Consider the following 14,275-nt stretch of genomic DNA (forward strand, 5'->3'; position numbering starts at 1 on the left):
AAGAAAGAGAGAAAGAAGAAAGAAAGAAAGAAAGAAAGAAAGAAAGAAAGAAAGAAAGAAAGAAAGAAAGAAAATTTTTTTTTTGTAGAAAAATACTTTTTTTATTTGTAGAAAACATAGACCATTTCTGGGCTATGCTGCCCAGGCTAGTCTCAAACTCCTAGAACCAAGTGATCCTCCCAAAGTGCTAGGAATGCAGGTGTGAGCCATTGCGCCCAGCATAATTCTAAATGTTTTAAATTACAGTGTACTAAATAAATATTAGTATTGCTTTTCCATTTCTATATATACTTAAAACCAATAGCAATGTAGTTGTTTTAACGTCTGGCAAAACAGTTTAAGGATCATGGAACAATCATAATTTTTCCCTTGATTATGTTAAGATTGTTTTGCATAGTTTCAGTGTGCACATTTTTACAATTCCATATAACATAAAATGAGGACTGCTGGTATATGATATGCAAATATTTCCTTCCAGTAGTTTATCTTCCAATCATCTTAACAGGGTATTTCACAAAACAAAACATTTTAATTTTAATGAAGTCCAATTTATCAATTTTTTCTTTTATAAATCTTGCATTTGGTGCCATGTCATAAGAACTCTTTACCTGGTCCTAGTTTCCAAAGATTTTCTATGTTTCATTCTAAAAGTTTTTTTTCTTCTTAGTTTCACACTTTACATTTAAATCTATGATCTATTTTGCATTAATTTTTTTAAAGGTACAAGGTTTAGGTGACAGCTCATTTTTTGCTTATGGATGCCCACTATTTGTTGAAAAGACTGTTTGTCTTCCATTGAATTACTTTTGTACCTGTCAAAAATCAATCAGGTATATTAGTGTGGGTCTGTTTCTGGGTTCTCGACTCTGTTCCATTGATCTATAATTCTTTCTCTCCACCAATACCACATTGCCTTGATTACTATAGCTATAGAGTAAGCCTTAAAATCAGGCAATGTGTTTTCTTCCACTTATTCTTCTTTTTAAAATTTCAGTTATTCTAGTTCCTTCAACTTTCCATACAAACTTTAGAACAAGCTTATCTACAAAAAAACTTGTTGAAATTTTGATAGGAATTGCACTAAACTTATAAATTTAGAGAGTGTTAACATTTTTACTATGTTGAGTGTTTCAATCCATAGACACAGTATGTCACTCCATTTAATTAAGTCTTCTTTGATTTAACTCCATCATCATCTTTCACTCAACTTTTATACTTTTGAGCATATAGATCTTATATCTGTCTTGTTAGATTTATTCCTAAATATTTCATTTTTAGGGAAGCAACTGTAAATGGTATATACGCTTTTAATTTCAATTGCCAAATATTCTTTGTTAGTATGTAGAAATACAATTGATTTGTGTTGTCTGTATATCTTTTTTTTTTTTTTTTGAAGCGGACTCTCGCTCTGTCGCCTAGGCTGGAGTGCAGTGGCGCAATCTCGGCTCACTGCAACCTCTGCCTCCCGGGTTCACGCCATTCTCCTGCCTCACGCTCCCAAGTAGCTGGGACTACAGGTGCCCGCCACCATGCCTGGCAAATTTTTTGTATTTTTAGTAGAGACAGGGTTTCACCGTGTTAGCCAGGATGATCTCGATCTCCTGACCTAGTGATCCGCCCACCTCGGTCTCCCAAAGTGCTGGGATTACAGGCATGAGCCACTGCGCCCGGCCTTGTTGTCTGTGTATCTTGTGACATTGCTGAACTCACTTATTAATTCTAGAAGGCTTTTCTTTGGAGGCTCTTTGGGAGTTATACATTAGACAATCATGTCATCTGGAAAATGAGACAGTTTTATTTTTTCCTTTCCCTGCCTTACTGCATTGGCTATGACTGTGTTGAATGAGTGTTAAGAGTGAACACCCTTGCCTTGTTTCTGACCTCAGTGGCAAAGCATTCAGTCTTTCACTGTTAAGTATAATATTACATGCAGACTTTTTGTAAATGCTCGTTATCAAGTAAGGTTTCTATTCCTAGGTTTGAGTTATCATGAATGGGTACTGAATATAGTCAAATGCTCTTCGTGTATTAAGTGGCATATGATGATGTGATTTTCTTCTTTAGCCTACTGATATGGTGGGTTATATTGATTCTTTTTTGCACACTGAACCAATCTTGCATTCTGGTAATAAACTCCATGTGGTTATAATGCATAATTCTTATAATGCTGGATTTATGTTGCTGGATTTGATTGGCTAAATTTTGGTGAGGATTTTTGCTTCCATGTTAATGAGGAATGTTGCTGTGTAGTTTATTTTGTACTGTGTCTGGCTCAGGTATTAGTGTGATACTGGCCTCATAAAGTAAGTTGGGAAGTATTCCTCCCTCTTACATTTTCTGGAAGAAATTGTGTAGAACTGATGCTAATTATTTTTAAATGTTTGGTTAATACCTCCAGTGAAACTATCTCAACCTGGGGACTTCTTTTATAGAAGGTTTTTCACTGCAAATTCAGTTTTTTTTTTTTTTTTAATGGTTATAGGACTACTCATATTATTTCATATTGGGTAAATTTGGACAATATACACTTATAAAAGAGCTGGACTATTTCATGCAAGTTATCAAATTTATATGCATACAGTTGTTCACAGTATTCTCTTACTGTATTTTCCTTTTAATGTCTACAGGATCTGTAATGATATTCCTGGTTTCATTCTTGATATGGGTAATTTTTATCTTAGTGCTTTATTTGTTTGTCAGTCTCGTGGGTTTCTTGTTTTTGTTTTTATTTTGTTTTGTTTTTTGCTTTTCAGACGAAGTCTCGCTCTGTGGCTCAGGCTGGAGTGCAGTGGTGCAATCCTGGCTCACTGCAGCCTCCACTTCCTGGGCTCAAGTGATTCTCCTGCCTCAGTCTCCCAAGTAGCTGGGACTACAAGCGTGTGCCACCATGCCTGGCTCTTTTTTGTACTTTTAGTAGAGAAGGGGTTTCACCATGTTGGCCAGGCTGGTCTCGAACTCCTGACCTCAGGTGATCTGCCCGCCTTAGCCTCCCAAAGTGCTGGGATTATAGGTGTGAGCCACCGTGCCCAGCCATGTTTGCCAGTCTTGATAGAAGTTTATCACCTTCTGGTTTCACTGATTTTTCTCTAATTTTTTATGTTTTCAATTTCATTGATTTCTGCTCTTTATTTCCTTCCTTCTGCTTGCTCTGAGCTTGTTTTAATCATCTTTTCCTAGTTTCTTGAAGTAGGACTTTCCATTATAGGTATGAGACCTTACTTCTTCTCTAATATAAGCAAATTTACCTTCCAGTTTTAGTTGGATCCTGCAAATTTTGACAAATTGCATTTTCATTTTTAATCAGTTCAATGTATCTTTTTTTTTTTTGAGACGGAGTCTTGCTCTGTCACCCAGGCTGGAGTGCAGTGGCCGGATCTCAGCTCACTGCAAGCTCCGCCTCCCGGGTTCACGCCATTCTCCTGCCTCAGCCTCCCAAGTAGCTGGGACTACAGGCGCCTGCCACCTCACCCGGCTAGTTTTTTGTATTTTCTAGTAGAGACGGGGTTTCACCGTGTTAGCCAGGATGGTCTCAATCTCCTGACCTCGTGATCCGCCCGTCTTGGCCTCCCAAAGTGCTGGGATTACAGGCTTGAGCCACCGTGCCTGGCCTGTATCTTTTTTTTTTTAACCTCCCCTGAGATTTCCTCTTTGACTTGACTGTTTGGAGATTTTCTTCCTATCTACGACTGGTTTTTAGTTTGATTCCATTATAATGGGAGAACATACTCTGCCTAATTTCAGTTCTTTTAAAATTGTTGAGATTTGATTACTCAGGACATACTCTATTTTGAGAAGTGTTTCATGGACACTTGAAAAGAATGTATATTCTGCTGTTGTAGAATGGAATGTTCCATAAATGTCAATTAAATTTTTCTGGTTGAAGGTGTTATTCAGCTCTTTAATATCTTTACTGATCTGTTATGTAGTAGTTCTAGCAATTCTGAGAAAGGGATGTTGAAGTCCCCAACTCTAAAGTCAACTTTGATATTAATACAGTAACTCCTGCTTTTTAATTAATATCTGTATGATATACTTTCTATTCTTTTACTTTCAACCTACTGTCTTTACCATTATATTTGAATTTCTTGTAGAAAGCATATTTTTAAAATTCATTTAAAAATTCATTATGAAAATCTGTTTAATTGGTATATTTAGACCAGTTATGAAACATTTTACAATTATTATACATTTATGTTTTAATGTAATATTTTTATATGTTAGAGCTTAAATCCACCATTTTACTAACTTTTTTTGTTTCCTCCAGTTTTTGTTTCTCTGTTTCCCGTTTCTCACCTTCCTGTGACAAACCAAGGTACATTTTATATTATAGAATTCCATTTTGGATTACCTATGCTTTTGAGAATAACTGTTTATATAGTTTTTAATAATGATTGTTCTAAGTATTATAATATACATAAGTAACATCATAATCATAACTGGTATCAATGTTTTATCACTTTGAGCGAAATGCAGAAACCTTACCTCCAATTATGTTTAATCCTTTCCTCCTCCTAATTGTCTTCAAAATTCCTCACTATACATTCAGAAACAGATCATGTCATAATTTTTGCTTCAACTATCAAACAATTTTAAAAACTCAAAAACATATGCATGCGTGTGTCTTTATAACAGAACAATTTCTATTCCTTTGGGTATATACCCAGTAATGGGATTGCTGGGTCGAATGGTATTTCTGTCTTTAGGTCTCTGAGGAATTGCCACACGGTTTTCCATAATGGTGGAATTATTTTTTGACTTTTTAACAACAGTCATTATAGTTGGTATGAGATGGTATCTCATTGTGGTTTTGATTTGCATTTCTCTAATGATCAGTGATGTTGAGCTTTTTTTTCATACCATTGTTGTCTACATGTATGTCTTCTTTTGAAAAGTGTCTGTTTATGTCCTTTGCCCACATTTCTTTTAGTTGTCAAATTATCCTTTATTGAAATATTTTCCTTTGTGTTTAAATAGCTGGGCATTCCACTGCACCACTGTTGATGTCATCTATGATGTCATGAGGGTGACAGCCATCAACACTGCAGCCCACAAACTGAGCAGTCCCCAGGATCCCTTTAATGGTTCTAGAGAGTTCTCTGGCTAAAGATTGGTGCCACATCTGTCAAGTAATCTTGACAATCGCATCAAAAGTGGTATTTCCACTGTGTTTAACGTTTTTCTGTTTCTGTCTCTTGGCAGTTCCTTGAGGGCTTTGATGATCAGGGCAGAGGCAGAAGGTACTACCTCAATCTGGGCCTGTCTGTTCTGAATGGTCAGTTTCACTGTAATCCTCAGACCCCTCCAGCCACCGGCTGCCTTGGTGATATCATCACCAACCTTTTTTGGAGACAGACCCAGAGGGCCAATCTTGGGGGCCAGTGCCAGATACCAGCAATGATACCAGTGCCAGCACAGACATGGCACCCACTTCACCCTCCGTGCACCTCAGGTATACAACTTTTTTTTTTGAGACAGAGTCTTGCTCAGTCGCCGAGGCTGGAGTGCAGTGGCGTGATCTCGGCTCACTGCAAGCTCCGCCTCCCGGGTTCACGCCATTCTCCTGCCTCAGCCTCCTGAGTAGCTGGGACTACAGGCGCCCGCCACCACGCCCGGCTAATTTTTTGTATTTTTAGTAGAGACGGGGTTTCACCATGGTCTCAATCTCCTGACCTCGTGATCTACCTGCCTTGGCCTCCCAAAGTGCTGGGATTACAGGCCTGAGCCACCACGCCCAGCCAGGTATACAACTTTGATCTTGCTGGGGTCGAACTTCAGCAGTTTGCCCAGTTTTTAATTGGGTTGTTTTTTTCTTGTAAATCTGTTTATGTTTCTCACAGATGCTGGATATCAGACCTTTGTTGAATGCATAGTTTGCAAAAATTTTCTTCCATTCTGTAGGTTGTTTATTGATAGTTTCTGTTGCTGTGCAGAAGCTCTTTAGTTTAATTAGATCCCACTTGTTAATTTTTGCTTTTGTTGCAATTGGTTTTGGCATCTTCATCACGAAACCTTTGCCCATGCCTATGTCCTGAATGGTATTGCCTAAGTTGTCTTCCAGGGTTTTTATAGTTTTAGGTTTAACTCTTTAATCTATCTTGAGTTCATTTTCGTATATGGTATAAGGTATAAGGAAGTGGTCCAGTTTCAATATTCTGTGTATGGCTAGTCAGTTATCCTAGCAAGGTTTATTGAATAGGGAATCCTCTCCCCATTGCTTGTTTTTGTCAGATTTGTCAAAATAGCAAAGACATGGAATCAACCTAACGCCCATCAAAGACAGACTGGATAAAGAAAACGTGGTTCATATACACCCGGAATACTACGCAGTCATAAAAAAAAAAAAAAAAGAATGACATCTGCCCTTTCGAGAAACATGGATGGAGCTGGAGGCCATTATTCTTACCAAACTAATGCAGATACCAAATACCACATGTTCTCACTTATAAGTGGGAGTTAAATGATGATAATGCATGGATACATAGAGGGGAATGACACACACTGGGGCCTATTGGGTGGAGGATGGGAAGAGGGAGGGGATCAGGAAAATAACTATTGGGTACTTGGGCTTAATACCTGGGTGATGAAATAATCTATACAACAAACCCCCATGACACAAGTTTATCTATATAACAAACCTGAACATGTACCCCTGAACTTAAAAGTTAAAAATTAGAAAATAAATAATAAAAACTTAAGAAGAAAAAGATAGGCTGCATTTTCCCTATTTTTTATTCATTACATTGTTCTTTCTTTATTCCTGACATTTCAAGTTTCTTTCTATTATTCTTTTTTCATTCTATTTGGAGAATATCCTTTAGTCATTCTTTCAGAGTAGGTCTGCTGGTGAGAAATTTTCTTAATATTCCTCTCTCTAAAAGTGTCTTGACTTCCCTTTCACTCCTGAAAGATATTCACGGCTATAAAATTCTGTGTGGACAGTTCATTTTTTTCCCCCAGCAATTGAAAAATGTTCCACATACTTCTGGCCTCTATGGTTTCAGATAAAAAATTCACTATCACTCAATCATTGTTCCCCTATAGTAGTGTTATTTTTTCTAGTTGCTTTGAAGATTTTTCTGTCTTTAGTTTTCCGAAGTTTAACTGTGACGTATCTTGGTGCTGATTTCTTTGAGTTTATCCTGTCTGGAGTTCTCTTGGATTCACTGGATTCACTTAATGAATCTGTGAGTTTATGCCTTTCACCATATTTGGGAATTTGTTAGTCATTGTTTCTTGATTATTTTCTAGACCCATATTCTTTCTACTGTCCATCTGGAATTCCAATGACACAAATGTTAGATCTTTTGTTACAGTCCCACAGGTCTCTAAAGCTCTTTTATTTTTTTTCTCCTACCTATCTTCTCTCCGTTGTTCAGACTGTGATTTTTATTTATCTGTCTTTAAGTTTACCGATTCTTTTCTCTGTCATCTCTGTTCTGCTACTGAGCCTATCTAGTGACTTTTAAAATTTTAGTTATTATATTGTTCAGTTCTATAATTCCATTTGGTTCTTTTCCTTACCTTCTGTTTCCTTACTGAGACTTTGTTTCAAGGGTGCTCATAATTGCTTGCTGAAGCAATTTTATAATAGTTATTTTAAAATTCGTGTTAGATAATTTCAGCTTCTGAGTCATTTCAGTATTAGCATCTGTCTCAGTCTGCTCAGGCTGCTATAACAAAATATCATATACTGGGTAGCTTAAATAACATACATTTATTTCTCACAATTCTGGATGCTGGGGAAGTCCAAGATCAAGGTATGAGTCAATGTGGTTCCCGGTGAGGGTCCTCTTTTAATCACCTTCTAGCTGTGTTTTCACATGGTAGAGAGAGAGAGTGCTGGTCTCTCTTATTCTTCTAAGGACATTAATCCCTCTTAAGCCCAACCCTCATGACCTCACCGAAATCTAATTACCTTCCAAAGGTCCTACCTCCAAACATTACATTGCAGGGTTAGGGCTTCAACTTATGAATCTGGGGGAGACACAAACATTCAATCCATAAGAGCATCTGTTGATTGTCTAACTCAAGTTGTGATTTTCCTGGTTCTTGGTATGAGAAGCAATTTTTAATTATATCCTAGACATTTGGGGTATTAAGTTATGAAATTCCAGATCCTACTTAATCTTTTTCAGTAGCTAGACATCCTATTTAGGTTTAGTATACTGGTTCAGGCTTACTTGTGTGGGTTGTGGCATCAATGACAATTTAGTTTTCAGAGCATTGTAGTGCTACTCTGGTCTGCTTCCTTGGTGTGCTACCCAGAGGCCATATCTAAAAACCTGGGCAGCATTCCACACTACAGTTCAGTTCTTAAACTTCTTGTAGTATTAATTCTCGTCAGTTTCTTGTATGGGTCACTGAATGGGTGTGTCTAGGACTTCATATGCAAAATCCCTTTCTCTAGCTCCCCTCTCTCCCAAATCCTACCCTTACTCTCTAGTTGGGAAGGGAAACAGCTTCACCTGCCACCACTGGATGCTGGCCACTGGGAGTGGAAGTCTAGGTTCCTCCCTGGGCTTCTACTGACACCACTTTGGTGGGAGAATCGAGCACTGCTTCACTGCTGCTGGCCCGAGGGTAGAAGTTCATACTTCTCACTTATTCCACTGGCTCTGCCCCAGAGAGGGAAACAGAATGCTGCCTCACACTGTCTCACTGCCTCCAAGTTGGGGGTGGAAGTACAGACTTTTCATTCACCCCAGCGGACACCGTGTCATCAGGGAGAAGTAAAAAACCATGTTGGTGCTGCCAGGCAGAGGACAGATATTCAAGTTCCCTGCTTAGCCTCTGCTGACACCACTCCAGCAGGATAAGCAGCCTGCTACTGTCAGATGGGGGATGGAAAATCAGGATCCATGCTTGGTTTCTGTTGGTAATACACCAGCAGGGGAAGCAGAGAGTATCCACTGGGCAGAGAGTGAAAAGTCAAGCTCTCTGCTCAACTCCCACTGACACCATCTTGATGGAGGAAGCAGAACACTGCCTTCTACCACTGTTTTACTGTCAGGAACAGACACGAGTTCAGGCTCTCCACTTGGCCCCAGCAATCCTGGTGGAGGAATCAGAGTACAGTTTGCTACTACCACCAAATAGGAGGCAGAAGTCCAGACTCCCCACCTCAGTGTCCACTGCACTGGCACTAAGTGGGGTGGGGAGATTTTCATGATCTTTGACAGGAGTAGGACAGGTATTGTAAATAAGGTTTCTGTTCTGTTAGGATGCCCTTTGCTCAATTCTTTGTCTAGAAATAGCAGGCTTTTCTTATAACTTTTTAAAATCTGCACCAGTTGACATTTTCAGGATGTGGGATTTGCCAACACTCAGTCTAAAATATATAGAGGACAAAAAGAAAATCCAAGGAACTCACTGCCATGTCATTTCCCAAGCTCCAAGGTCCCCAGCCAGTCTGACTGTGTTTTAGAGTCTTCCTACATTTGCTTTTAGTATTATGTCCAGGGTTTTTAGTTACCCTTAGCTGGTGGAATAGGGAGAAATGAGTCTATTACATCTTGCCAAGAATCAAAAGCTTAAGAAGGCCATATCTTAAAATATAATAATTTGTAGAATACAGGTGAACAATAGCAGACATAATAAAACATAAAAGCATTAAGCAATTTGTATGGAAATAGAGGGATAAGTAGATGAGATTCAACCATAACAACCCAAATCTGCTGGGAGAGACAGCTTTTCCAAGAACCAAGGAACTCCGGGAAAGACTGATTCACTTAAACCTACTAAGCTACCAGTGGATACACTGTAATTGATGTTCTCCTCCCCAAAAACATCCAATTCCCAAAAACCCACTCATTTAATTAACAGGATATGGCCGAATATCTGACAGTATTGTCTATATAAATCACAAAAGCACCATTCTGTACTTGCAAGACACCAGATAGGCTAGGTTTAAAGATTAATAAACAAAAATAGGATGCTATCTGTAGCCAAGAGCTTGATATATGTAAGAAACTCCCCAACCAATTTCAAATCCATTTATTTGCCAATCCCGGCGCCAGCTCGAAGAGCACATTGGCAGTGAACTGAGTCAGTCCAGATAGGCTCCAAATGAAAGCAGAAGGACGCCAGGACTTAGCACCTCAATGATGGTGCTAACAACCTAAGTTCCACATAAGTAAGGAAAGAGTATGATAGCCAGACCTCAGAGGTGGGCAGCTGGTGCAAACGAGCTGGAGCTGGGGTCTTACATTTGGGTGCTGATATTGGGATCCCCTTGAAGGGGAGAGGAGTATTTTTTCTTTTTTCTTTTCATTTTTTTTTTTTTGTGACGGAGTTTCTCTCTTGTCAACCAAGCTGGAGTGCAATGGCACAATCTGGGTTCACTGCAAACTCCACCTCCCAGTTTCAAGTGATTCTCCCACCTCAGCCTCTGGAGTATCTGGGATTACGATGCATGCCACCACGCCGGGCTAATTTTTGCATTTTCAGTAGAGACAGGGTTTCACCATGTTGGCCAGGCTGGTCTCAAACTCCTGACCTCAAATGATCCACCTGCCTTGCCCTCCCAAAGTGCTGCACCCGGCCGAGAGGAGTATTTTTAATTACAAAAATCTGCAACTAAAACTTTTAAGTAGGCCGGGCGCGGTGGCTCAAGCCTGTAATCCCAGCACTTTGGGAGGCCGAGACGGGCGGATCACGAGGTCAGGAGATCGAGACCATCCTGGCTAACACGACGAAACCCCGTCTCTACTAAAAAATACAAAAAACTAGCCGGGCAAGGTGGCGGGCGCCTGTAGTCCCAGCTACTCTGGAGGCTGAGGCAGGAGAATGGCGTAAACCCGGGAGGCGGAGCTTACAGTGAGCTGAGATCCGGCCACTGCACTCCAGCCCGGGCGACAGAGCGAGACTCCGTCCCAAAAAAAAAAAAACTTTTAAGTAATCTCTTGGTTATACATTTTTAAATACTTTTATAAATATTCATACTTTTCTACACTAATTGAATTACTGAGGTGGGGAGAAATGCCATCACCTGAGAAAAGACAATCCAAACACACTCCCAGGGAAAGCAAAGAGAAGAGAACAAGGTTAAGTGGGTCCTCCATCCGCAGAGAATACGCTGAATAGGAGTTTTTTAATGTTCCCATCAGTCCCACATGGAGCCGACAGTGAGTGGGAAGGAGCCAAAGCCCTGGCCAGGCCCTGTTCTAGGCACCCAGGCACTCCTCTCCTGGCCTCACCTGTACCAGGCAGAAGATGTGCTTCTCCTCAGCCCCTCGGCTAATACATCTGTGGTAGGATGCAATTGCGAGCATTGCCTTCCTTCACCCACTGCTGCTGCCACTGAGCCATGTGCCCTCCCACACTACATACACTCTCCATGTAGGAGAAGTGATTTTGGTAAGATGAGTAAAGACGTGGAGACTGGGCCTGCATTTCACACATCTTAAACAGGTAAACACCAGCTTCCTATCCCCCAAAAGGTTCATTTTCCCAGAAATATTTAGTTCTAAAGAATCAAAACAACCTATGGCTTCTTCCAGTAATACACAAGCTGTCAAAAGCCTAATGCTGTCTCTCTTTAGATATTACCTGGATTCAGGGGAAGAAATGAAGAGGTAAATAAAGGCAAACGAGTGCCAGCCGCGGTAGTTCATGCCTGTAATCCTAGCACTTTGGGAGTCCAAGGTGGGCAGATCATTTGAGGTCAGGAGTTCAAGACCAACCTGGCCAACATGGTGAAACCCCCATCTCTGCTAAAAACATAAAAATTAGCTCAGTGTAGTGGCAGGCACCTGTAATCCCAGCTACTCAGGAGGCTGAGGCAGGAGAATCGCTTCAACCCGGGAGGTGGACCTTGCAGTGAGCCAAGATCGTACCACCACACAAACAAGGCCAACTGGGTCACACAGCGAAACTCCGTCTCAAAAAAAAAAAGGCAAATGGGGACTGTAAGGAGAAGAGGGAGGGAGAACGAGAACTTAGGTCTCTAAGGCAGCCATCAGAGAAGGTTCTTTCAAAAACTGACAGGACTCAAACAGAAATACAGAGAAATGACTCCAAGAGCTCATGATCCATCTAAGAGTGAGATTTCTTCCTGGTATAGACCTGTACCTGTGAGCCCTCCCACGCATTAGGGGCATGGCCAGGGGCTGTAATTCTTCACCTTTTCCTCCTCTCATTCCCTTAGCTTGTAGAGAAATTTAGAGCTGGAGGAAACCTCAGTCATCCTCTTGTTCCAGCCCTAAGTTTTAAATTTAAGGAACCTGAGGCCCAGAAGAAACACATTTGCTACATGTTCAAAGGACAAGGACAAGGATTCGGGCTTCTTGCTTCCTGGGCCAGCTCCTCTTTCTTTTGGAACAAGCCTGTGTCTAATTCAAGTGTAAGTGAGGCAGAGATCTGGGCCGTAAAGTCTACTCACTCCACTCACCCTGTGATAATGGAGAGAATGGCTACCCCTGCTCGGTGCCTCAATTTCTCCAAGCATAGGGAGCTGTTTGAAGACAAGGGATGGCAAACAGAATTCTAACCTAAACCATGACAGAAATGCTCCCAGCACTTTTTTTTAATAGTTTAAAAGGGTTTCTTATTTGTCATTAATGGTTCTTTAAATTATTTTACAACATTGTTATCCCATGTTTATTGCAAGAGTTCCCATAAAAATGATTCCATTCTCTGCAAAAACAACAAGGCCATGCTGCAGGCTTATACTCACAGGAAAAAAAATCACATACCTTGTCTTTCTTTGAACTCTCCATCTCTGCCCCCTCCTTGAATTTTGCCAGTGCGCTCTTGAGGTCCTGAGATGTGTAGGTGTTGGTGTTGATATCCAGCCTGTCCAAAGAAAACTGAGAGTAAAGAGGGAGGCATGGCTAGGCTTGGTGGCTCGTACTTGTAATCCCAGTACTCTGGGTGGCCAAGATGGAAGGATAGCAAGATCCCATCTCTACAAAAACTTTAAACATATTAGCTGGGATGTGATGGTACGTGCCTGTGGTCCCAGCTATGTGGGAAGCAGGAGGATCACTTGAGCCCAGGGGTTCGAGGCTGCGGTAAACTATGATTGTGTCACCGTACTCCTACAGCTGGGCAACAGAGTCAGACCCTGTCTCTAAAAATAAATAAGAGGTGAGCATCGTATTTCCCAAGAAAGAAAATGTCCCTGGGTGAATGGCACCCTAAGGTAAGCAAAGCCAGGCCAGCTCTAACTCTGAGTGTACTATCATACCTTTGCCTTCAGTCAGCCAGAGGTCTAACAGAGTGACCTTACCTTGAAGCTAGAAGAGGAAAGACACAGCTGAAAATGGGATCATTCCATGAGAGAGGAAGAAATGGCATGGGGCAGACAGAAGCCAACCACGAACAGATGCTCTCAGCCAGCTTCTCAAGGCAGAAATAAGCCTGGAATACCTGTGCAATGCTCCTCCCTCAGCATGCTGCCAGGGCAGGACCTCTCAGAGGGAAGTGGACTCAGACACAGGAAGTAACGTGCACCCTTATTTATTAATATATTTTTCCATGAAAGGGGACAACAGGGCCCTGAGTCCCACAGTGTGTGCCTGATCTGATTAGACAAGGCAGCCTGTCTTTACAAAAACAAGTTGGATAGATTCACACCATAAGACCAACCTCTGAGCACAGAGGAGAGGCAGGAGGTATGTCTCAATCTGACCAAGCAATGGATTTGAGATACTAAGGAGCAGAATCAAGGTCAGCCCCTTCCACGGCCAGTCTCCAAGGGGAGGAGGGAAAGGAATCGACGTGGCTATAATCTCAGGAACCTGCCAAAGACCAGAATGGTCTCCTCACAAAATTCCCTGGAGCTGATCCAAGCCACAGCTACGTGTCTTAACCAAAGAGAAGACAACCATCATGTGGGAGCAAGGTTTTACCACTAGCATTCATTTTAGTTCAATGAACAGAGGTAAGCACAAGAATGATGTGGACGAAGGGAAGAGTGGAGTGTGGACTGTGCTTAACAAGACTGTCTGCCTGGTGTTGGGTTCAGGGTTCCTATATCCTGGAATGCCCACAGGATTTCAGAGGTGAGGAGGAAGGGGCTAGTGGTCTGCTCTACTCCAGGCAGGAAGAGCACATCAGTCTCATAGTCTGAGATTCCAGCAGGCCTCAGCTCTCATGTACTAAGGGCTTTCATTCTTCCTAGAGACATTTTAGGGCTCTGAGAAAAACACTCATCTTCTCTAAACCTCAGTCCTCCTAAACTAATTAATAATAGCTAGTAAGTCATTTATTGAGCATTTAGCCATGTGTTAGGCAGTGTGTTAATGCCTTTAAAGTAATATTTCATTCAAATAGT

At 41.1% G+C, this 14,275-nt stretch overlaps 1 protein-coding gene across 2 annotated transcripts in view; it reads right to left on the bottom strand.

Annotated features, from left to right (window-relative positions):
* SIL1 (SIL1 nucleotide exchange factor) overlaps positions 1-14,275 on the bottom strand; it is a 245,699-nt gene that overhangs the window by 80,740 nt on the left and 150,684 nt on the right. For both annotated transcript variants that reach the window (XM_011935316.1, XM_011935317.1), the window contains one exon: positions 12,693-12,792. In XM_011935316.1, coding sequence (XP_011790706.1) covers positions 12,693-12,792 — 100 coding nt within the window. The remainder of the gene's footprint in view (positions 1-12,692; positions 12,793-14,275) is intronic.

The sequence above is a fragment of the Colobus angolensis genome, unplaced genomic scaffold (assembly GCF_000951035.1).
Source record: "Colobus angolensis palliatus isolate OR3802 unplaced genomic scaffold, Cang.pa_1.0 Scaffold142, whole genome shotgun sequence".
NCBI classification, from domain to species: Eukaryota; Metazoa; Chordata; class Mammalia; order Primates; family Cercopithecidae; genus Colobus; species Colobus angolensis.